Source organism: Salmo trutta, chromosome 21 (genome assembly GCF_901001165.1).
Source record: "Salmo trutta chromosome 21, fSalTru1.1, whole genome shotgun sequence".
In the NCBI taxonomy this organism is placed as follows: Eukaryota; Metazoa; Chordata; class Actinopteri; order Salmoniformes; family Salmonidae; genus Salmo; species Salmo trutta.
In genome coordinates this window covers 32,797,476-32,823,703 of record NC_042977.1, presented here as the reverse complement: position 1 = coordinate 32,823,703, position 26,228 = coordinate 32,797,476, and the positions used below count along the sequence as shown (strand labels likewise).

The 26,228-nt window shown below is 42.4% G+C and overlaps 1 protein-coding gene across 1 annotated transcript; it reads right to left on the bottom strand.

Moving 5' to 3' along the window:
• wnt9a (wingless-type MMTV integration site family, member 9A) lies at positions 1 to 25,822 on the bottom strand. The gene is made up of 4 exons (XM_029705255.1): positions 25,595 to 25,822; positions 7,049 to 7,308; positions 6,479 to 6,741; positions 1 to 4,156 (listed from the first exon to the last, which is right to left on the bottom strand). Exons 1-4 carry the CDS (start codon positions 25,795 to 25,797, stop codon positions 3,668 to 3,670), a joined length of 1,215 nt encoding a protein of 404 aa, XP_029561115.1. The 5' UTR covers positions 25,798 to 25,822; the 3' UTR covers positions 1 to 3,667.
• Between the last annotated feature and the right edge of the window lie 406 nt (positions 25,823 to 26,228).

The following is a 26,228-nucleotide window of genomic DNA, read 5'->3' as shown; positions in this document are numbered from 1 at the left end:
TAATTTAAAAATTAATTTATTATTTCAGATTTTCTTGCCTTTGTTTTTACAAAGATGTTAAATAACTTAAATACATTCTTACCAGTCATTCGTGATCTGTTTATACCTACAAGCTATACACATGAGGTAGAGGAAAATCATTTACGTTCCCATAAGACATGAATAAGTGAACATGGACAAAGCTTTGTTGGTATAGTATTATCACAAAGGGTAATACATGTGTGTTTTGTTATTAGCAAGCACAGCACAAATCCTAACAAAAATGTACATGGTGATTGTGACTCTCTAAAATATCATTTGTTGTGATCCTTTCCAAGACCATCAGAGTATACCAAAGGTTGAATGAGTTCGCACCAATAGTACTTTGTGTTTGGTCAGTGTGTTTATCTGTGCAGATGGCTATGTTACTGGGTACAGACAGAACCCATATACCCCTCACCAACCGCTCAAACAAATGGGTTATGCTACAAATCGGGATGCTACAAAAATACTTGTGTAGTATCGTGCAATGTCAATTACATAAAACAGCTGATTATGATCCATTTAATAGCCTTTAGAGTTGCCTTTCAATGTGTTGTACTGTATATAAAACAGTTGAAAAAGGGAAGAGAATTGTTGAGTTACTAAATTTGTTAGGATTTGTTTTGTGCTTAGGAACGGCAAATGTTATAGTTATCTTTAAGAACAATAATGCTGACTTTACAGTATTCACTGTCTCTTGAAGCCTCCACCGCAAAGAAGCCAAAACCCCATACAAGCCTCAAGAAAATAAACTGAGTAAAAAATACAAGTAAATAAAATCAGTTTTGACTTAATGTTATTTACATTGAACACATACTCATAATATATTTTAAAATAATTTATCTTTCTTTTATTTTCATTTTTCCTACAAAATAGATTTTTATACATGATCCTCTGACAACTACGTAGTGCAGAGCTATGAGTTCAAAAATAGAATATGAAGGACTAAGACAATGACATTGAAGAACAACCATTGTATCATGCCGTCCTTTGTCTTGAAAAACGTAGAATATAAAACATACAAAATACATGCAATGTGCATACTGTATTCCTCTCTCCATGACTCTGTTGACCATTTGTATCCATTCAATAAATGACCACTGTAGAGAACCACAGTCTTGGGCAGGGGAGTGTGGAAGCTGTGGGAAGCAGGCATTTATGCTCAGGCTTTCAGCATAGCCATTATGGTTTCCATGTAGCGTGCAAAGTTCTATGTATATATTTTGACCATTCTATATTTGGCATGTCTCCTCATTTTCAAAATGTTTGGAATTCAGCTCTAGAGGATGAACCAACCAACCTTCGTTAGGCTAGACTCCCTTCTGAGAGCATGCTGCTTTTTCTGGATGAAGCATGGTGGGTCAAATCAGATATAAACCCTGTGAGCATCACTGGTTTAAAACTGTAGGCGAACTGTAGTCTATTTAACATAGTCGGTGGCCAAAGCTATTTTCGAGGGTATTGGCATGCTATTTACTAATGTTGGTACTCGTTTGGCACTTGTTTTTCACTTACTGATGATCACTTACAATCAAAAGTTTACAGCAGCAATGTACTCCATATTCATGGTTTAGCCTTATATTTTATATTTTACTACTTGCCTTCCCTGCATCAAATGTCTTGGTCCTAACCTCCTTATTGCTACCAACTTCCTCTTTAATTGCCTGTGAGATTTTACCATGTGCCTCATTCTTGTCTCTATACCACAGGAGAATAAACCACTGCTTTTTACAATAAACAAAAACATCTGCACTGTATATATTCATAAATACAAGGTCTTTAAATACTTTAAAGGGAAATGATAAAGGGCTTCTGTGGCTTCAGTGCGTGAATGGGGCTATCTTACAATGTTGGGTTCCTCACTCAGTAGTTCATTCTCACCCACTTAAAACAAGGCAAAGACTGTATACCTAAAGGGAATCTAAAGATGACTTTGCATTTCACGAGTTATTGTAGCTGTTTACAGGGTTGGCTCTGCCTTTGCCACCAGTCATTTTAAACTTCAAACATCCAATATTAAATGTTAGTCATACACATCTTACTGTACAACATAATGGTAACCTGCCTTAAAGAACATTACTGTCAAAACAACACAAAAGGAGATTGTACCTTTCCAGTCATGGAGTTCTGTTAGCTATGCTCCAAACAATGGATAGACAATGCATAGGCTACAGCTAGAGAATACATTTGCTTTGTTGTCGCCAACACATTTTGTCACCATAATACACCTTAAGCTTCAGCAGGACTATCTCTAAAAGACCGTATTTGCCTCAGGGTGTTAATTTTGAAGCCATTTTGCAGACATGTCAAGATGGATTTTAGTTTCCATAGCATCATACTGTTCATTTTCAACCTCAACCATTTATCCTTGTCAATCAAATGGTGCACTCTAGAGAGAGGAAGGAAGGATATGAGAGTGTATGTATAGAAATAGGGGTTACATTTCTCCTGTACCCCATAGTTTGCTGTTTTCTTTACTTTATAGTAGTATTACTAGCAAGATTGGCTATTCCTTTTTAAACAGAGTGCTAACTAAGTACCAAGAAGCAAGGTGACATAGTTGGGTTGCTATTACTTAGAGCATTAATCAGCTGATTGGAAGATGCATTCTCTACTGGTCAGGTGGTCGGTCTCCTGTTGTCACGGTGACAGTAATAGACACTAGACTCAGAAAAGCAAGGCCATTCTCTCATTGAACTTTCGATTACATGCAGGTTATCAGTTTTTCTTTTTACTCTTTCCAAATAAGTATAGTGGTTTCAGTTATTCCCTGAACATTAGTTGAGTTCGCCCAAGAGTAGCCTAAAATTACTGGCAAAAAAAAATGACATTTCTGTACATGTATTCACCAACAATTTCACTCTAGTGTAAAAGAATCAAAGACAAATGAGCGTATTTTCTCTCCTCGGGAAGGAGTAGTCCCAAAGGGTCCATAAATGATCCACAGAGAGACACAAAGGACACACGTGCTGCTTTCCAAAGGGCCTTGTCAAAACAAATTATAAAGCAAAAGAGAGCGAGAACACACAAACAACAATACATTTGTGTAGTTAGTGGTTTGTTTAAACATATTCAGAGAAGTGGCAAGTGTATATAATATCATTATAATACAATTTAATTTATTTACATACATATGCATACACACATTGGTGTGTGAGTGTAAATATGTGTGCGTATAATAAATCTTACACCCTGTGTTCTTAACAGTTTCAGAATATGGTTGCCATGATTGCCATATGAGTTGTCATTTGACTCCCCTGCACCCTCACTCGCCGCCAACACACACATTTCTACATTGGGCAAGGCCCAAAAGCCAGTCTTTTACCATTACGGTCATTCTATTGGATCCTCATTAACAGCAAGTTAGCCGGAGACAGCTGCCAAGTGCTGCGTTTTCTCACTGACACATCTGACTGGATGTTGAATAGGCAAGGTAGCCTTTATCCAAGGCTCTAACTCTGCAACCAGAAAGCATGAGACACGTGTTGACCCGGTTGTCAGACAAGGCCAATCTCCTGCTGCAACCCCAACCCCAATTGGCTGGGGCCACAGGGCATTAGAACCAAATGCACACAACAGAAAATCCCTCAAAGTGCTTATAAAGGTCCTCCAACTCCATTGTCTTGCTCTCTCCTCTAAGACTGGGCTACCCTTTACAGGTGTAGACCTCCTCTCTCTGTGTGCACTGCTTGCATTCGACGTAGCAGCACCAGCGCACCTGACACTGGCATGGCCGGGTCACAACGCGGCTCTGGGTATTGTGGCCCCTGCCGCAGCAGATGGCGTCGCAGTTCTTGTCCTTGTAGCACTTTCTGGCCGAGGTGCCTGGCGAGTACTTGCTGGGCCGGCAGAAGCTAGGCGAGTCCTCGATGTGGAGCAGGTCCATGGTGCGTGGGATTGGGTCATTGCTGGGGCCTGGTGGGGGCTGCTGCTGCTGGGCCCGGGCCTGAGAGATTTCCCCCTCCCCCGTGGCCTCGTTGGTGGAGCTGCCCACCTTCAGAGAGGTCTCGTAGCGCTGTTTCAGCTGCTTGCCAATCTCATGGAAAGGCGAGAGCTGTCTCCAGCATGTCTGGACGGTGCAGGAGCCTGAAACGCCATGGCATTTGCAGGTAGTCTCTACCCCGGCTTTGATCACCTGGTGGTGGGAGAGGAGAGGAACATACAGACAGTCAGCCACCACAGGGGATCAAAGGCACAGCCTGAGAACTGCATAATATCAACTTTGACCGACTTTATACTTTGTATAGTAAGCAAGGTTTTAAAGAAGAAGAAAACTACCTAGACACTCCCCTGTAATTTCTGCAGCACAATGGGTCTTTGTAATACGTCCTAATATCATAATTAATAACCTCCAATATGAAGACTTTACTCATATCATACACGGGACATCAATGTATTAAAATATGATGAGCACCGAGGCCATAATGATATTTTCTGCTGATACTCCCACCATAGAGTTAGATTATCTAGAGGCTCTACTTATTGGTGATAAACTGTCATTAACATAATAACAATTTACATGACAACATTGTCAGACTGACGTCACTTCCCGACCAAAGACCAAAACATGTGGTACACTATAAGCAATCATTTAAAAGAGAATCTTTGTGGGTGGGAGTGACGATACATACTGTTATGATAATGTTGGGTAATCGAGTTTGATTAAAGTCATCATGGTTATTACTAGTAGTAAGTGGAGGACATAGCTGAGGTACTTTTTCTGAAGAAAAGATCCCTTGAATTCCACAGCCATGGGAAAGAAGGAGACAGGATACCCAGACCCTGGCCCCTGTTATTGGGTTGTTTTAAGGTATGTGGGAGACAGGTCCATCTCTTTCACCAGGCCAACTTCATAATACTGCAGTTAGACCAGCACGTGGAAAGCTAAACAAATCTATTTTACGTCAAATATGTTGAGGCCTGAAGATTTCTCAAAATGCATATAATGGGATCTATTCAACAGATGGCATGGAATATGGACTCAGTTCAACTTGAGAGACCACTTCTGACCGTTAATGTTCGACAAACTAACATTATCAGGGGTGAAAGGGTTGTTGCTTGGTCAAATACAGCACAACAGTATATAGTACACGTTGCGACATTGCTTGAACTCTCTGTGGCAGGCAATGGTTCACTTGTGTACAGCTCAGTCAGCATCAACTGACCACAACATAAAAAAGTTGTGTGAAAATCCACAATGCATATTCTCCAAAGGAGGCTTGGACTGGACAGACAGTTTCTCTCCGGTTCTGTTCTCACACACTGGGAAACAGCTTGGGGGATAAGAAAGACGTGGTGCATATTCGCCACACTTGCAGTTCAGTTCAGGAACATTTGAGATGTCAGCTTTAAACTGTTCTAGGGATGCATAGCCTAGCACATTCCAAGGTTTGTGCTCCATATGGGACGTGGTACACCTCACTACATGTGCAAATAAGAAAAAACCTGAACGAAAACAGCGTTGTAAATCTTTTATCACAAATCAAATATCCTGAGAGAATGGATTTGGAGAGCTAAGTTGAAGAGGAAGAGCACACCATGGGTCTTCGGGGAGAGCTTTCTGTCTGCTAACAATTGGGGAAGTGTGCTTCTGCTATAATTTATATTCATACTAAAATGAAAATGGCCACAATATGAGAAAATCTGAGTAAAGCTAGCTGATGCCAGGACCTTGACTTTGCTTTGGCTTGACAATTTAAGACCATTCTCTCTTCTTTTTGATTTTACTATTAAAATCACATCCAAGCTGAAAAACCAAATCCTCATTCCCTCACCAAAAACAATTGTCTACTCTCGCCAAGGCACAAACGAAGGCTATTATCTCTCTAATTTGAGAGGGAGAACCAAAGGTTGATAAACGAGAGGTCTCTTATTTGACTGAATTTAGCAGTCAATTTAAGTGATTTAGGCTGGCCTTTTATCTTCCTATTAAGTGGGTGCTTTAGAATCTATAGTATATGTTTAATAACCACAGCATGTGGGTAAACGATTCTCTGTCGACCACTGGAATGTAGTCATAAGAACTCTTTCATTGTTATTCCTCTCGTGGTCACATTAAATTCCTATCTGGTCATTTTCACTGGTTCTGGTCATTTTGATGTGTCTTTAGACTGATGTCAACTTAGAGAACAATAATTTAACAACCCAACATTATATATGTAGAGATGTGTATGTAGGAGAATATATTCACCTAGAATACGACCATAGAACTCAACTATCTCAAGAGAGGGCAACGCATTCAGTAGCCCTACAAGGCCTAGATATATCAAACTCCACTATCAATCAATCAATAACTAAATCATTCAATCAATCTGTCAATCAGTCAATCAACCATCAAATATTCATATAGTCCTTTTTACAGCAACAGTTGTGACGAGTTGTGAGTTGTGGTCCCATCACACGAATCAACAATATCAAATGCACTGCATCAATCAACACGGCTCCACTCTACACTCACCTTCATGCCCACGTTAGTGTTGTGCATGTCCACGCGGGCACGCAGGTCCTTGTTGGAGCGTTTGCCCAGGAAGTCCTTGACAAACTTGTTGCTGTACTTCAGGTTGTCTCCACAGCCGCCCCACTGCCAGGCCTTGCGGTTCTCCAGGTCTGGTGCTTCATCACAGGTGCAACGCTCCATCCGCCCGGCGCTACACGCCTTGGCCATGGCGTGAGTCAAGCCTGCTGAGGAGACGGCATACAGGAAGGCTGTCTCCTTAAAACCTGGAGAGAGATGTGGAGCAAGAGGAAGAATCAGATATCAGTTATAAGCTACCAGTGTCTGGACGCTCAAAATAAGCCATTGAAAGTTGACATCACATTAAAAAATAACCTACAACACTCTACTGTACTATCTACTATGGCTATTCAATGTTATACCATTCAATGATGGCAGCAGAAATTGCAAAAATGTCTCTCCCCCTCCACCCATGAACATCAGAAATGAGTTATCTGCATGCTGAAAAAGTCTAACTCAGAACATATTACATGTATACTGATATATGAAGTTGAGAAGCTTTTCTTTCCCTACCTCTCTTTAAAATGTTGGCTCTGTAGCGGCCCTCTAAAGAGCAGTTCCACCTCTCGAAGCGGAACTGGTACTGACACTCCAGGGCGCTCATGCTGATGGCCTCCATGAGGGTCTCGGCCACGCCCGGGTCTCGTCGACACATCCGCCTCTGCTTTTTCTCCAGTTTGAGCCGGTCGCACAGCTTGTAGTGGGCCCTGCCCACGTTCTCCTCGGGTTGGGAGCTCAGCGGTAGGATGGACAGGGGTTCATTACCTGTCAGTCTGGGGAGACAGAGAGAGATACCCATTAGATACTGCCAGTGCTGTGCTCCTACTAGCAACGCTTTGACCCAAGGGCCTTCCTCAAGATTATTCCAGGCATTACCTGTCAATCTGGGGGACGAGAGGGAGATGTTGTACTGTAACACACCATTAGGAGGGTTCGGAGAATGAAAAATCAACTATGGAACACTCAGTCAGTACTGTGGACTGGAAATGTCAAGAAAATAGTATGCTAAGTCCCAGATATAGAAGGCTGACCTTTATGGTCTAAGTCAGAGCTGGTTAATGTTCGAGGGAATTCGGCTGCCATTTTTTGAAGGTTGCATTTGAGTACAATGGTTAATGTTCTGGGGAATGCAACGTTTTCTGGAGATTGAGATCAACATTCACCATGTCTGTGTATATAGCACATTCTCAGCAGCTGAAGGTACGCTCTGTGCTGATTTCTCTTTTTCAGGGTAGCTACCAATAAGGTCGCTAGTCATAACATTGCTGGCTAGCTAGCTAGATTGATACAGAGTGATTAAAGGACATGATATGACAGATTTAAAACAATGGTCCCACACAGTCAATTTGACCATCACACCACAGGCATGCTAAACAGTAGCCAACCAATGGAGACCTATCATATCCCAGGGACTAATGACTGTCACTCACAGCAACCAGCGGTGTATAGATTTAAACATGATCACACAGCAGGCTTTACAGCCTCATTATAGAATCCTCATACAAACTTCCAGTATTCATGACCCTAAAGCTGCAATTCATTTGAAATATAATGAGGCTTAGCTTAGTTTCTAAACACGGTATAGGAGAACATGTGGTAGAGTTGCACTCCTTTCGTCAGTTTATTTAAAGGAAGCGTATATAAAACACACAAGCTAGCCCGGGGTCTGCCGCATAGCTGGCAAAACCCTCCCTGACTGACCAGCGTTCTGAGGTTGTGACGGATAGGCAAAGCAGAGCATTACTTTCACAAACAGACGCAGGGGACATGACTGTCAGTCTGTGACCATGTTGGTCACACCATCTGACAGGATTGGCAGGGTAGATGTTCATTATGTGCAATTTCAGGGCCACTTTTACACCGTTAAAGTGAAAGAGAAAAATAAATGGATTTACAGAAGAATTCACAAACAGACTCCTACAACGGACCCAGGCACATAATATGCCATTACTGAAAGAGTTTAATGCCTTTACAATGTCAATGTTTCCCTGCTAATATTGACACCTGCTATATTTGACAAGAATCTGGGGTTGTCCTGACAACAGCCATCAACAAGGGATAAACATATTAGATTTACTCTGGAGGTGACAAGGAGAGGTTGTTTTTCTTCTTGTCTCCTCAATATAACTTCAGTGCTCTGCTCAGTGCCATACGGTGACCTGTCTCTAGCCTCTGCCATCAAAATGTTGGCATTTAGCAATGGGCCTTGAGTGAACTTCCCTTCCATCAATCTCAATAAAACAGCAGAGGTTAATTTGATCTAATGGGTTTAGCATGTCACCAGACAGAAAGCTGAGGAGAGGATCCTATTTTAGTTACCTTGTCATGTTCAAGTGAATCTGGTGTGTCAGATTTGGATGACACAGTTCTGATATCATTCACAAAACAATGAACCGATTGCACCATGCACAATGAGAGTCCTATGCAGACATCACCAGTCACATGGGCAGAACAGGAAACAATAGCTAGTCTAATGAGTAACTATGACAAGTGAACCGTACAGTAACTCTTCAGTGAGGAAAGATTCAGTCCTGGTCTGTAAGAGTAGGACACAAGCTAATGAGAGCGAGAGTGAGCAAGACACTGCCAGCCAGCCAGCCAGTCAGCCACTATTAGCATTTAGCTAGTGTGTTCCTGATGCCAATGAACCAGAAACCTATTCAATTCAATTTCCAGCCCATGAGTCATTTGGGTACAACTATTAACCAAAGTCACGGCCATAGAGATTCCTTCCAGATGTCCCAGGCATAGACCGTGTTGCAGCGAATGTGAACACTGATTGATTCACAGTCTGTATCTCTTAGAGAGTTACTGGGTACTTCTGCCATCTGTGTACTTCTCTGTGTACTCCTTCAGTCAATGGTGCTACGTGGTCACTTTATGACCTCATTTGTCTTCTGTCACCATTCAGAGCCTAACGGCCTCAATGAAGAAGTCACAGAGGTCATGTTTCACACAGAGAGAGAAATCTTTCAAAACTGAAAATAACTGATTGTGAAGTGTTTCCCCTGGAGTCTAAAACCATGACAAATATGGCCACATAGTCATACTACATACCAATAACCTATTATGTTAAGCCTATGTTAGCTTTCGTTATTAGCATGTTATTACACATTTTCTATGGAATACTATACAGTGCTTTCATAACCTACTATGTACATGGCATGCCCCATATGAAGAACATGATCTCAACAGTCTAGTGGGGTAAAGGGCAGGTTTTGCGATTTGTGTATTCAGATCAGGTCAAATAGCTCCTATCTCTTTTTTTTCAAAACATGTTTGCCTTTCCTAACTTGTCTGACAACTATGAATTTTTCTAATGGAAACCTTACAAGCTGTGTCTTGACAGAAATTGTTCTCCTTTAGGGAGTAAAAGAGCTTAGTAGGATAGTCTGGCCTGACTGTGCCTCATTATGTAGTGTACGTATAGAGATACTCCAAACATACAAATGCTATCTTTATTCATCTGAATTGTTATTCATTCTGATATTATGTCTATCCACTACTGTACGTCTACAACACAGTGAGGAGAAAATAAATAACTCAAGAGCAAAATGTACCTGTTGATAAATGGGAACATTGACAACATTTCCACAACACTTCTGCAGTGGGCTGTGGCTCAATATTTGAATGATGGCAACACCATTTAGAGTACCTGCTTAATTAATTTCTACATACCATCAGGAGAGCCAAGAGAATGTAAACTCCAGCCATCACTCAACAAGCCCGATGATATACAGTTGAAGTCGGAATTTTACATACACTTTTGTTGGAGTCATTAAAATTAGTTTTCAACCACTCCACAAATTTATTGTTAACAAACTATGGTTTTGGCAAGTCGGTTAGGACATCTACTGTGTGCATGACACAAGTAATTTTTCCAACAATTGTTTACAGACAGATTATTTCACTTATAATTCATTGTATCACAATTCCAGGGGGTCAGAAGTGTACATACACTAAGTTGACTGTGCCTTTAAACAGCTTGGAAAATTCCAGAAAATGATGTCATGGCTTTAGAAGCTTCTGATAGGCTAATTGACATAATTTGAGTCAATTGGAGGTGTACCTGTGGATTTATTTCAAGGCCTACCTTCAAACTCAGTGCTTCTGCTTGACATCATGGGAAAATCAAAAGAAATCAACCAATACCTCAGAAAAAAATTGTGGACCTCCACAAGTCTGGTTCATCCTTGGGAGCAATTTCCAAACACTTGAAGGTACCACGTTCATCTGTACAAACAATAGTACACAAGTATAAACACCATGGGACCACGCAGCCATCATACCGCTCAGGAAGGAGACGCGTTCTGTCTCCTAGAGATGAACGTACTTTGGTGCGAAAAGTGCATATCAATCCCAGAACAACAGCAAAGGACCTTGTGAAGATGCTGGAGGAAACAGGTACAAAAGTATCTGTATCCACAGTAAAACGAGTCCTATGTCAACATAACCTAAAAGGCCGCTCAGCAAAGAAGAAGCCACTGCTCCAAAACAGAAGAGAGAAAATTTGGAGAAAGGACAAATGGGAGAGTTGTTGAGTTGGTGGAGGACGCACAAGTTTTTCCCAAAGGAACGTGACGTCAGTTTGGTGCCACCTGAATCAGCTCCCCGTACTCGCCCTGAGAAGTGTGTGGAAGTTCCGGAACAAGTGATACTGGCTATACACACCAGGTCTCCAGTACGTCTCAACAGCCCAGTACGCCCTTTGCCTGCTCCTCGCATTCGCCCTGAAATGCGTGTCACCAATCTGGTGCCACCTGTCCCGGCTCCATGCACTAGGCCTCCAGCGACAGTCCCCAGTACGGAGCGTCCAGCGACGGTCCCCAGTCCGGAGCCTCCAGCGACGGTCCCCAGTCCGGAGCCTCCAGCGACGCTCCCCAGTCCGGAGCCTCCAGCGACGCTCCCCAGTACGGAGCCTCCTGAGACGGCCTGCAGCCCAGAATCTTCAGTGGCGGCCTGCAGCCCAGAACCTCCAGCGATGATCTACAGTCCAGTTCCTTCGACGATGATCCACAGTCCGGTGGTACTAAAGCTGAGGGATCAGCGGGTGGAGCAGGGGTTACGCCCCGAACCGGAGCCCCCTCCTCTGCTGCAGGATAAGTTTATGTGGACTGCACGAGAGCCGCCATAAACAGGTGTTACCCACCCTACCATCCCTTTTTTGTTTTTGTTTTTTAGGAGCATTCGGAGTCTGCACCTTTGGGGGGGGGGGTACTGTCATGTCCTGACCATAGTAAGATGTTATTTTCTATGGTAGAGTAGGTCAGGGCGTGACGGGGGTGTTTTGTGGTTTTCTATGTTTTCTATATCTATGTTTAGTTCTAGTTTTCTATTTCTGTGTTGTTTTTTGGGGGGATGATCCCAATTAGAGGCAGCTGGTCCTCGTTGTCTCTAATTGGAGATCACACTTAAGGGTTTTTTTTCCCCACCTGTGTTGTGGGCAGTTGTATTCTGTTTAGTCTTCAGTACCTGACAGAACTGTGAGCTGATCGTTTTCGCTTTTGTTATTTTCTTTAGTGTTCTGTGTTAAAATGAAAAGTCATTATGAGCACTCAACACGCTGTGCTTTGGTCCCCTCGCTACGACAGTCATTACAGGAGGCAAGAGACAACACTGATCCTTTGGGGTACTGCTCTGCCTGCCTAGCTGTGACTGACTTCCACACGAAGGCATATTTTTATCCAGTTACCAAGAAGGCTGGGGGTCAAAGTGCGGATAGGAGGAGAGATTTGAGAAAATGGAGAAACAATCCAGGTCTCGCGAGAAGAAGCTACTGTGACTCGTCTTGTGCATGTTTCCGCTCTGTGGCAGACCAGTGTACATTCAAATGCTATCACAGATGTGCTTTAATTCCAGTTCCCCCCTTTTCTAAAGGATTTCTGATATCTACAGGAGGAGCTGAGAGGAAGCTATCGATATTAGGTTTTAAAACACTGATGGAAAGGATCATTTTACTTCTTAGAGCTATCCTCAACATGCACTATGGTGGTCATGTCACTTTGAATTGTGTTGCTGCATGTTGCCTAACAAACACATTTGAAGAGGTGTTAGACAAAGAAGGAAACCAAAAACCGTACAGGCAAACTAGCTAAAGATCAGTTTAAAGATCACTTTACCTCCATAATGTGACCTATAGGAAACCCAATGTCACACACTCACTCAGACGATGCTGAGTTCTGCAGAGCCCAGTGTCACACACTGCAGAGTGAACTCTTAGGAACAAAGGATGGAGTTGAAAAGGAGAATATTGTGCACATTCAGTAGCACTCCAGAAACTGATCTTGCGAGATCTTTGGTCTGAAAGTCATTTTTCTGTTTCTAGGAACACAGGAGTTCACAGGTTCTGAGTAGGAATAATGGAAAGCGCTGCCCAACAACAATATCTCAATATCTATGGTCCTGAAACATAACAAACAAACAAAACTACAGGGTGTACATCGTAACAATGCAAGGTATATGTTAACAAGGAGGTATAGTTTGCAGTGTAGCGAGCTACTGCTGCTAGGTTTAGGTCTTACACATTAGAATGTAAGAGCATGTAGACCTGTGTTTTTCTATCATGAACTGTTTTCAGAGACTGTTTCTGTTTGAGGTGTTGGCACAGCAACACACATGGAACATAACACCAACAGAAAAATAATAAAGTTCACTATTATCCTACGTGAGGTGGGATTCTTACTGCTGTTTGCTCAGCTTTGCTTTTTCCTAACACTCACTCATTCACTCACTCATACACTCCTCACTCACACACAGACATCGTCGACCGAGGCTTCAAACAAGGCTAATCTCACTCGTTACCTTGCCTTCTTCCTCCCTGCCTGTGCCTTTCACTGGGTAGACTAACGGTGGAGTTTGTTTAGGCCTTTCTCTCCACCTGTCAACACTCCCCATTGCCCGTGACATTTACTTTATATACATTTTCCAATGCACAGGATGGCTGAGTGAAAACGACTCATTACGCAGTGTGTGTGTGTGTGCGTGTGCGCGTGTATGTGTGTGTATGTGTGTGTAGCCACACAGCCATGGATCCCTGGAGGAAATAATTTATTCAGACTAAACTTTGCCGTCATCACCCTTCTGGCTTCGTGTCAGAGTACCTACCACGACCCTGTGGACTGCTGCTGCACTGGTTTATAATATGGCTGTTCATGTCACTCTTCATCTGGGGTTTATGAAGGGTTTATGAAGGGTTATTAAGGGTTACATATGAAGGGGTAGTACAGGAACATTTAACATAATCAAATATTGGCAGCTTGATAATAACCTTGATTTCACATAACCCTTGGTCTAATATTGATCATCTTAATGAGTATGTGATGAGTATGCAATGACTCATTCATTACAAACATATGCAAACATGCCGAGATGCTGGCGAATCATTCACACTTCATAACATCAGTATGTCAGAAAGGCAGCTTAGTACAAAATCTGCAGTCAAAGGGGACTAATAAAAACACATGTTGTGACACAGAGAGCTGCAGTGCAACTAACTGACTGCTCTGTAACAAATTTGCTCTTGCTGTTGTGAACTACTTCATGAGTAAGTGATGAACGTAAGACAACAACCATAACTATTGATTTTTAGACCTCCAGATTGTTCATTAACAGTGTCTTCCCCGTAGCTCAGTTGGTAGAGCATGGTGTTTGCAACACCAGGGTTGTGGGTTCGATTCCCACGGGGGGCCAAGTACGAAGGAAAAAAAATGTATGAAATGAAAATGAAATGTATGCATTCACTACTGTAAGTCGCTCTGGATAAGAGCGTCTGCTAAAATGTTAATGTAAATGTAAAATGTGTCAGGCTATGTTGGCTTTGATTGACATCTAGTGATGCTGAGTGAGAAAAACGATAACTGACCCCCCTACTCCAATCAGATCCATGCTTTTCCAGACTGCAAACCATTGGTGGTTTTTAGAGTTCCAATGGGCATTTGGGACATTACATATTACACTTGGCTGTAATATGAAGCTACAGTATTACAATCCCCATTGTCTTTCGCCAATGGCTATTCTGATTGCACACACTGGTGGACTTACCATTAAACAGAAGAGACCTCAGGCCTCACATCATTAAGGGGCCTTGTTAGCTGGTCATAATAAAACAATATATATTTACATTTTTATTAATAATTTCTATGCTTGAGAACCTCAATACTCGGATCAAGGCATAATAAATAAATAATAAAAAAATCCCCATCAAAATCTGAATGTTTTGTACCAAAGCTGACATGTCAGACAGTAGAATAAACACATGTGGGAGTTAGTTTTATGAAGAGCACAATAGTACAAATAACTGGGGCATATACTGTATGTTAAATAAAGCATACCCAGCCAACTTGACACAACTGTGGAAGCATTGGAGTCAACATGGGCCAGCATCCCTGTGGAACGCTTTCAACACCTTGTAGAGTCCATGCCCCCAACATATTGAGGCTGTTCTGCAGGGGGGGAGGGCGCAACTTAATATTGGGAAGGTGTTATTAATGTATGGTATAGTCAGTGTATATCAAACAGAGGCTACTGAAGCTTAGACAAATGTGCAGCTAGTGTGTACCCTTTCACCATCTCCATCCCACTTGACCAACAGGTGTGGGTGTGCATGTGTGACTGTACATACTTGCATGTCTGCATTTGTGTGTGTTTGTGTGTGTCACGCACCTGCACATGCATGTGCGCAGCATTTGTGTGTCTGTGTGTGTGTGTTTCTACCTAAAGTCAACACCTTTAAGAGTCAAGAGTCAACCCTGGCTGAACCCTCCTGAACAGAAAAGCAAGAAACTAAAGTTTCTCCATCAGTCTCAACTTGAAACTAAAGTTTCTCAATCAGTCTACACTTGAAACTTCAGTTTCTCCATCAGTCTCAACTTGAAACTTCAGTTTCTCATTCAGTCTCAACTTGAAACTTCAGTTTCTCATTCAGTCTCAACTTGAAACTAAAGTTTCTCAATCAGTCTCAACTTGAAACTTCAGTTTCTTATTCAGTCTCAACTTGAAACTAAAGTTTCTCAATCAGTCTCAACTTGAAACTTCAGTTTCTCATTCAGTCTCAACTTGCTGGTTTTGTGGTCTGGTGTATCTAAGGTCAACTCCCTCTCCCCTCTCTCCCTCCCTGTCTCTCCTCTCTCCCTCCCTGTCTCCCCTCTTTCCCTCTCTGTCTCCCCTCTCTCCCTCCTTGTCTTCCCTCTTTCCCTCCCTGTCTTCCCTCTCTCTCCCTGTCTCCCCTCTCTCCTTCCCTGTCTCCCCTCTCTCCCTCACTACCCCCCTTACCCTCCTTTCTCCCCCTCCTCTTCCCCCCTTTCCCGCTGCCTCTCGCTCTGCTTTCCCTCTCCTATCCCTCCCTCCCCCCCTCACGGGGCTGCTCTCCCCGTTCCTCTCGCCCCCCTCACCCCTACCTACCCCCACAGGCCAATTTACTCTAAACGAATGCCAATCCCTCCAGCTGCTGGCTCAAAACAAAGCCTGTTCCCAGAGAAAACAAACCACCCAGCTGTCTTACGAAAGGTAACCCAAAACAATGGCATCCAACCAGACAGACAGCCAGACAGACAGCCAGACAGACATGTGAAAAGTGAGCAAGGCAAGCAGACAGAACCAGGTCCCATATTAAAAAAGCAGCCCCCTGTCCATATAATCCTATATCAGCACTAAGACCTCTAAGACTCTTTGTAAATACAAGCCCTAGGGTAGTTTACCTTATCCCCTGTCTGTTAGGGACAAACTACCATGCTCACCTCAGAAAAGTATAAATGTGATCTAACCCTATGGTAGCCAGGCTATTGTAAAGATAACAGGGGGAATTTTTTAAGAACATCTGGGCTGGGTGTGACCTCTGGAGGGCCCAAGCCATCGTCCCACCTGGTGTCTCATGGGCCAGGCCCTGCCAGAGGTAGTAGGGATGTCAGTGTGGTATTCTCCCTCTGGCCTGGCCTGAATCCAAGGCTGCTGCCTAGGCTATGTACTACTACTGACTGAACTGAAGCTCGAGTGAAAGAGAGAAAAAACAACATTCCAACTGTGGTATCCAAGTTATTGAAAATGTTTAGGTCCACATTTGATCTGCACAGGTGGAGATGACCTACGCATGGTTCATAACAACTTTACCAAGTCCACCAATGAACATTACTTTGTAATTGTTGTCATCATACTTTGCATCATAATGCCCAAGTTGAGTCACAGTTCTGACATGTCCCATTTGGGAAAGTGACTAGAGGGACAGAGATGACATCATGCTTGGTCACATCCTGCATAGGTCAGCTGTTGAAGATAGGGGACTTCATCCCCTCCATCCCCTCCATCCCTCCCTCACCCCCCTCTATGACTTAGTGAACAAGACTTTGTAGTGTTAACAGCCTAGGCATCATATCCTCCCCATTCGGGAAGGTTCATTTTTCAAACGATAATGACTTACTAAAATGTAAAGTTATATTGGTCTGTTCTGGCACAGAGAGGTTCTGTTATGTGTCCAGTAACTGTACAGTATCAATCTCAGGCCTTAAGAAGCAATAGCCATATAACTCCTCTCTCAACCAATGGCTGATCTTAGCTTTACCTCCCCAATAACCTTTTACTCTTTCCCCCATATCTGGCATAAATTCCAAGTGAAATGGAAACAGTGTCATTAAGGCTGTCAAAAGGAGGACATGCATCTCTATTCTCAACAGGGCGTAGCTCTGCTCTGGCCTTCCTGTCGCCCATAGCCCTACTGTACAGCAGTCAGGACACACCCCTACCAGAGTCATTATCAACCTAAACTATAGTCTTTAGTCTTATTTCCCAAATCTTTTATTCCAAATGCTACCCTGATCTGAACTATTGGCTCTGTAGCCGTGGAGCAGTCTGTACTGTATGCATACAGTACGGGGTTGGTTGGGGAATGATACCATGGAGCTTGGTAAGAGGTTTAACTGCAATGTGAGAACTCAAGGCTCCTAGGGTCAGCGGCTCAGTTGTAGTCACTGTGTGACTGGCACAGATTGGGCGCGCCACAACAGTGTCCACATGACTCCCCTGTTCTAGCAAACGCCATGGCACAGAGCAGCGCAGAGCACCCCTGTACCAGCACACTGACTGACCGACGCACCAAACACGTTCAGCCACGGCACACATTCATACACACCCACCACATTCACACACCATTCACACACCATTCACACACACACGCTCACACGAGAATCAGACCACCACTATTTGGTAAGAAAGAAAGTGAACCAGTGTATTTTAAAAGTGTACTTTTGATAATACTCTGTACAATGGTTAATTGGTTATGCAGATTATAGATTTGTAACACACACATTTACTTATTTACTCTTACTGTACAGTGAGCATTTCACTTCCAAGGGGTATCCAAGCATGTAAAGTCAAACCACTATCAGAAAAACAGTAGCTGTTTTCAACCATGCATCAGCAACTGAAAGACTGGCTATGTTTAGTCATTATTAACGGTTATTTACAGTTTCTACTGAGAGATTGCAAGGTTTCCTTTCTTCTCTCTCGATCAGGGAATTCAAATAGAACTACTGAAAAGCCAGCATTAGCTAAATGCAATACTCAAGCTGTAAAGCCAGTAAGGGTGGTACAGTATATTGTTTGCACTGCAGTCTGAAGTAGAAACATTAATGAATCAAGTTGATAAACTACCTTCCTGTAGCTACACACTGGTTATAACATCAAGGTACTAACTCTTAGTTACAACTGGAAAAGATGTAATTTTGGCTCACTTTACATTAAGTACATCCACCTGGATTCAATCTAGTCATAATGAGATTCGTATGGTGTTCCATATGGGTAAGAATCATCATACACTGAGACTTTATTACCCAATAAAATATTCATTTACTTAATGATTCTGACCTCAACTCTAGATTCTACATGTAGATTCATTTCTCAAGGACTTGTATTTGAATTCCAGCTATGGATCATAGACAACATGGGGTAATGTGCTGCTTTGTGCTACCTGCCTGTATGGCAAGACTGCATGTAACTGCATACGACCTATTTGAACCCATCACGACCTGAAAATGAGGTAAGAAGAGTAGAACAGATGACTTCGAAGCCAGAATCCAAAGCAAGCATTCGTCAATCTGGTTCATCGTGGCTGGAGACAAGGGCCACACACACACACACACACACACACAGACACACATACACACAGGCGTTCTCCCACAGACTTGGGTAAAAGAGGAAATTGGCCTGTGGTTATGGACGGAAAACATATGACATGGCAATCCTGCTAATTAACGTCAGATCATCAATCCCAGACCACTAAAAGCATCATGATTCTATATTGGTTTTCCTGTTTTGCAAATTACCCTTGTCCCGAGCCCCATCTGTAAAGAACATCATGTGTCTAACTCTGTATACCTTCTCTTACCAATGAGAATTATTTTCCGTTCCATATCTGCGGACTACCCAGCCATGAAGTACACAGCTGACTGGTAAAGGCTGGATAGGAGCAGGAGCCACTCCCTCCTTTTAAAAGACAATATTTCTTAACTGTGGTCGTCTCGGCATGCTGACGATACCAGAACCTTAAGCCTTTCGGATGTGAGTGGGCCATCACATATTTTAAAGACCTTCCCAAATGCAATAACGCCATGTAATCTTCAACATATACAGTATAACCATATCATTATACTGTAGTGTGTATCCAGATTATCCACTACCCAGGCCACTGCAGACATCATCGACTAAAACCTTCACAACAAAGGTGTGTGTGAGTATGTAAACCTCCAAATGATTCAACTCAAAAAAATAACTAATCTCACTCCAACAGGCAACATTTGGTAGAGGGACCATTTCCATGACAGACCGCCTTAACCTGCTATTCAAGGAGAAATTAAGTGGAATTAATTCTTATTTCTACAGAACAATACAGCAAGGCCCTGCTGTGAGTGGGCTGAGTTGAATGACATTGGACATGCAAGTGGATACAAGTCAGCATTTTGTACTTTACATTTATTTTGACCACAACTAATTTGTACTTACGCAGTGTCCGGTGCCTTTAGATTTGGCTGTTTTCACATCTCATTTCCAACTCTCCTAAGGTTACACAAAGGGGTTAAAAGGTGCTGAAAGAGACCCATCCTGGGCTCCAGAAAGATGCTGCTCCCCCCTGTGGTGGCTATGGGCATAGCACTCCTTTCACTAGATGCTTCGTGGGAGGACATAGACCTAACTCTACACAGTGCAAACTCTAACTCATAAGACAAGCTTGAAAGAATACTGTGCCAAACATACCAGGATGGACAAAAACACAAAGATAACAAAGCTCTCTCTCTCTCTCGTTCTGTATTCATAAAGGGCATACGGGTGTTTAATCTAAGCCTCCAGCAGGTTTGTGTGGTGTGATCTCACCACTAGCCAGACTCCATGTGATCACAGCTAACCCCAAGCAGCCAGCGCTGAGAGAGAATCCTATCTTCTTGGCTCACAGTAAAGTGATACCCTTTGAGGTGTGGCTGCAGCCACAGGATATCCTCTGAAGTTGGGAAATCCCTCTATCCCAGGCAGGGAACGCTTCCCACCCTGCCTGCGCCCTGCCTGTGAGCTAGCCTAGTGTCAGGGCTAATCAGTGCTTAAGGCTTCAGTAATGAGAAGCCCGCCACCACTGTCTGCCAGCCTAGCCCCACGCCAACGCCAGCCCTGAGCCCACAGTCACGCTTAATGACTGGTAATCACCCTGCATCTTACACAAACCACTGGGATACCAGCAGCAGCACGCACATGAGGGGAGCAGGGGGAAGTGTTTACATGGAGACTGGCTGTTGAGCAGCCTATAACCTCTTGTTTCATCTCCATACAACACTGAAAACACACCAACTGGAGTTTGAACCTGGTCTTCCGCCCACCACAACCGTGTTAGCCCGCTAAGCTAAAGCCTAAACATTAACGCTGGAGACTGTGGAGAAGCAGCACAGTGAGTATATTGAAGGCTACAAATAAATCTGCTTTGTTACGTTGTTTTAGGCATATTGCGACTTCCTCTTAATAAAATGGCTGAAAACAATGACCTTTGGGAGCTGGAACTGAGGGCAGGGCACATAAGGCTGTCGAAGCAATAAACAACCCTATTAACACTCATTGTGATGTCTTAGTGCAGGGGTTCCCAACCTTTTTTCCTCAGGGCCCCCTTTTTCACATTTAAAAAATGTCACCCATACACACTATATTAAATACAACACCAGTTTAATTTTGTTAGTTTGAGGAACTTAGGAAAATTGTTGTTTTGAAGATAATTTCCTGCAATTCTACATATATACAGTAGTTTAACAATACTTTAGGTAGGCTATTTCATGATAATGATCATAATCATTTAGGGCTCCCGAGTAGCGCAGCGGTCTAAGGCACTGCATCTCAGTGCTAGAGACATCACTACAGACCCTGGTTTGATTCCAGGCTGTATCACAACCGCCCGTGATTGGGAGTCCCATAGGGAGGCGGACAATTGACCCAGCGCGTCCGGGTTAGGGTTTGGCCGGAGTAGGCCGTCATTGTAAATAAGATGTTTTTCTTAACGGCCTCGCCTAGTTAAATAAAGGTTAAATAAATAAAAAAATAGATAGATAATCATAATAATCATGGATAAGGAAAATAAAGTTGACACCAAATGTTAATCCGCTACCAAAGATGTTTTATGATGATAATTTATATGAACCCTCAATTTAATTGTACATATTATCTTTTACAGAAAGTGTTAGATCAATTGATAGCGACAGTCACACATTGTATAAGATTACTTCCCAAGAAAATAACAATTTCTTCTACTCCTCGACTTTAGAAGGTCGTAGATCAGCTTCTGAATGCCATAGAGATAAATCAAAGATATTCCCATGTGCATCAGAGTCATGTCTTCCTCTGGCATTTTACATTTTAGCCTAAAGCATTATGGATTAATGCATCGTTTTATATTTGTATAAACAATTGTGAATTGTACAAATAATTACATTTAAAAAATACACTTAACCCTCAAATCAAAGAAAGTCCCCCCCCACCCCACGAAATGTTGGGAACCCTTGCCTTAGTGATTGGTAATTCACCATACGTAGCGTAGCTGTGGGTATGATTCCTGTATATGCCGCAGCATGTAAACTAAATAAAAACAAATGTCTGTTTGAGTCAGTTTAGGGCTTGCATTGAATGCAGTTTACAAGACCACAAAATGCCTTTCTATGGGCCAAAAGTAGCATTTAAATGAATGAAGTTAGCTTTTTTAACAGCATTCTGCTGAAACTCCTCAAGGTGAACTCTTCAGCTGGGGTCAACTAAGTGAACAATCTCACTCCCTTCACTTCTCGAAAATACCACCAAACAAAGAATATTCCATCAAGGTACAGTATTGTCTAAGCATGAGAATGAAACTGCAGCTAACTTCCCCAATGGTAAGCCTAATGATACTGGGCTGTGAGGGAGAAGCAGCACCTGCCACAACAGGCTCAACAGGGGAAAGTAAATGAGTGCTCACATTCTTGTGGTAAAGGATGACAATTTGAGTGGGTGCTTGACCATGCTAGGAATCCCACCCCACCTTCTGCCGCTGCAGACTACGGCAACAGAGACGGTGTGTTTACTTTACACTTACGCTCCACCGCACTCGGGAAATTGGGTATGCAACATCAACCATCTATTTTGAGTAAATCAGTACCCAGGAAGTGGGCCGGAGGATGTGCTGTCCTCGTGCTCATGGCAGATATTTATTTGAATAAGTGTGTGTTAGTATGTATACTCACTAGCAGTTCTGGGGGGGGGGGGGGCAGTGCCCCTGTGACAACAATTTTGGCCCCCCTAAATGTGGAGTATGAAATAATTGTTACATAACTAATGTTTGCTATAGTTCTTTTTTTACATCCGTTATTAGACAGTGGCAATGCGGAACATGGTCTTTTGCCTGCTAATGCCTGCAATGCAGTGAAGAAAACGATATGACAACAATAACGTCTAATGTAACTGGCCCCTCTAACAGTACAACTGGCCCCAGCTTGGCCCCCCCAGTTGAAATGGTCTTGAACCGCCACTGTGTATACTCCACTCAATGTCAGACAGCCCAGGTATGTGTGTGTGTGTGTGTGTGTGTGTGTGTGTGTGTGTGTGTGTGTGTGTGTGTGTGTGTGTGTGTGTGTGTGTGTGTGTGTGTGTGAGTGTGTGTGTGTGTGTGTGTGTGTGTCTGTCTGTCTGTCTGTCTGTCTGTCTGTCTGTCTGTCTGTCTGTCTGTCTGTCTGTCTGTCTGTCATTCATGCCCAAATCAAAGCAAATTCATGGGTAACCAGGCAGTGTCAGTGGTGTCCTGTTTCTGGGTAGTCGGTTTGGCTTTGGAGCAGTATCAGAAACATTTTCTGTGTATCTATGTCACCTATGTCATCTGTTTGTCTCATGTTCTCTGGTTTAAAGGGATAAATTATTCACTAACACTCATCTCATTCATAGTATCATCGCATCCTCATACCAAATGACCCTTTGCGCTTCAATCTTATTACATGGAACTGGTTAGTTATTGAGGGCCAATGGTAATGTTGTTGGATGGTTATGATCTACCACTATGTCTCTATACATCAAAAGCTCACTTGATACACATGTGACTTTTAGCGATGTGGTTTCTATACAACTGGGCTGCTGAACAACTCTCATATGTATCATTTTCAAGACAGCATAACAGTCCAGACTGAACTAGCATAGATCTAAACTCTACAGTAAGAACACTAAGTAATGACAGTTACCCTAATATTAAGGGTTACTTATGTTTATTATCTGTAATAACATGTCAGATTTATGGTGATAGTAACTTCCTCTAACAACATACTGTACCGGTCAGGGGACATAACCTTTTCAGGAGTGACATATTAGACCTAAATGGACACTCCTATCATATCACACAACCTCTGGCAATGCAAACCACGATCGTGATCCAAAAAGTAATTCTTTCCAAACAGCGCTATTCCTTCCTTCCACCCTAGTCCGCTTTGTCCGGTCCTTCCTAATTTATTGGTTTCCTTATATGAGATCTGAGAGAAGGTTAGACACAAATCAGCGGCCCCTGAGGCCTAACAAACCAGTTTACAGCTTCATAATGTCCAAGGGGTCCTGGAGGGCCCTTCCCATCCCTGCGTCCCCCCACTGGTTCACAGCTAAACAATGCCCTTATCTAATATAGATGGCAGGTAGCCTAGTGGTTAGAGCATTGGGGCAGTAAACAAAATGTTGCTGGTTCGAATACCCAAGATGCAGAACCTGTTGATGTGCTCTTGAGCAAGGCACTAGACCCTCATTTATTTCAGAGGTGCCGTACTATCACTGACCCTATAAAATAACACATTTCACTGCACCTATCTTCTGTATATGACAATTTTATATTTATTTGATACCCCTGGAACTATACTGCTGGTGTTATCACTCACTCTAATCACTCTACAATTTGTTAAATAAAGGTTATAAAGCCCAGTTAAATAAAGGTTCAATTAAAATACAGTTTAACCAGCCATAATATTTCAGTGCTGCCATGAGTCCACATTTGTTTGTGTGAATGACTCAAATCAACTTCATGAGAACTATTGTTTGCAACACAAAGTGGTGGTGATTACTTCTGTCATCAACAATCTATTGTCTGTATATTTTATACAGAATGTGATTGGAATGATATGGTGTTCATGATAGAATAAATTATCCCTAAAAATAATATTAGATTATGACTGAACTCTCATAGTTGCTGCGAGGTTGCAGGTGCCACTGAGAATAGATTAGTGATATATAAACCACCAACTGGGAAGGAACTTTCTGTTTTAACATATCCAAGCTACAACATGCCTGCTGTAGGCTACTTGTAACCTTCACACAAGAAATTTGAAGGTGATATTGCTTCTTTTTTTTTAGCTATCTATAGGTTAATGGTCTTCCAAGGAAGTCTGAATCCTAATGAATGAAATTCAGCAGAAAAGACAAAGGCTGCCGGTAGCCTCGATATATTGAGGTGGTCATAGTAGGCTACACCGAAAAACGAAGGCGTTCCCTGGGAATAACTTGTTTAATTGTTCATTAAATTAAAAAATACTGTCCTTGATATGATAGTGTCTCATAAGATTGGGAAACGAACTGTAAATTCTGGACACATTCTTTCAAACTGTTTCTAAACTTAGTGGGAGCGCGAAACATATGCCAGAAATGTCTCTATATCGATGTTTATGCTAGACGGGGAATTTTCTATGCAAGCTGAACAGACGTTTCAGACACCGGTTAAGTGAGCTGCATTGCTTTATTGTAACCAGCTGTAGCGACTGAAGCCTTCACTCACGTTTTGCCCCATGTCTGTTTTCAGAGCCGACTTCAACAAAATAATCACAATACTCTGCTACTTTTCATTGAAATATGCTTGATAGGCCTATCAATGGCTTAGCGTAGGATACCTGTCAGAAGACTAATCGCTTTTGGGATCACCTTTCTGTTGAACAACACTTACATAAGGGTTTTGTCAGATCCATGTGAATATGTGTTAGGCAAATGCATGCTGTGTGTCTAAACCTGCCCAGAGACAGCTGATATTGGTTATTTTACTGTTGATAACCCCAACTCCTACTCCCCCTAAAAATAGATATGCTACAGCATATTACCCCACAAAAAACTTTCGGTAGCTTGAGCTATTACACCGGTCTGTAAACCCACTGCAATGCCGACTAATTAATCTCACGTCTACCTGCTCTCACCACCCGTAGTGACAGCCTACCCCGCTACACAAGTGTCTCTGACAGTTCTGTGCAACAATGTTGCAGATACTTGCAACAAATCACAATATAGCTACAAGGACACCATGCAGCAAGTAGCCTAACCTATTCATTTGCACCACGTTTGATATTACTAGAGGACACATCAACAGTGATGAATGTGAGTGCCATTCTTATTAATGTATGCCATATTTACGCGATACGAAAGTTGAAACAATTGAATGAACCGTATGCTAATATAAGTAAAGCAATTTATCCGCTCTATCAAAGTTGCTCTAAGAGCGCATGATATCTCGTAATAAACTCTAATCAATGACAGTGTCATGAACATGTGGATGGATACAGTGCCTACCCGAAATAAGCTGTTGTCGGTCCGGGCAAGTTGAAAAGGTACACTATAACTGTGAACGATAACCATCCCAGGAGTAGGTGTCCATCCAGCATTTTGCTGCGGCTCCAGGGCAGATCATTTCGTTTCTCCTGAGTTGCTGTGTAAAATCCCTTGTTGTACGTTCGGCACTTCTTATAGAGAGAGGACATTTGCGCTCCTCCCATTAGCGGAGAGCAAATCTGAGTGAGGGAGAGGGAGTGGATGTGTGTGTGTGTGTGTGTGTGTGTGAGAGAGAGAGAGAGAGAGAGAGAGAGTGTGAGAGAGAGAGAAAGAGAGTTTGCATTGTGAACCTGTTTGTTACAGATTATAAATATAAATTACTTTCAATATTTTAAGTATCACTGATGTTGTCAAATTCGCACGCAAACACGCGCGCGCACACACCACACACAGCCTAACTTGGCAGATTGATCATATAGAGCTGTTAAAAGTTTTTGTTATAAGCCAAAAATATGATTATTATGGATTAATTTGTCAAGAACATGTTTTGATATATATATATTTTTTTATATATATATACATATTATATACATATCAAAAAAATAAAGGGAACACTTAAACAACACAATGTAACTCCAAGTCAATCACACTTCTG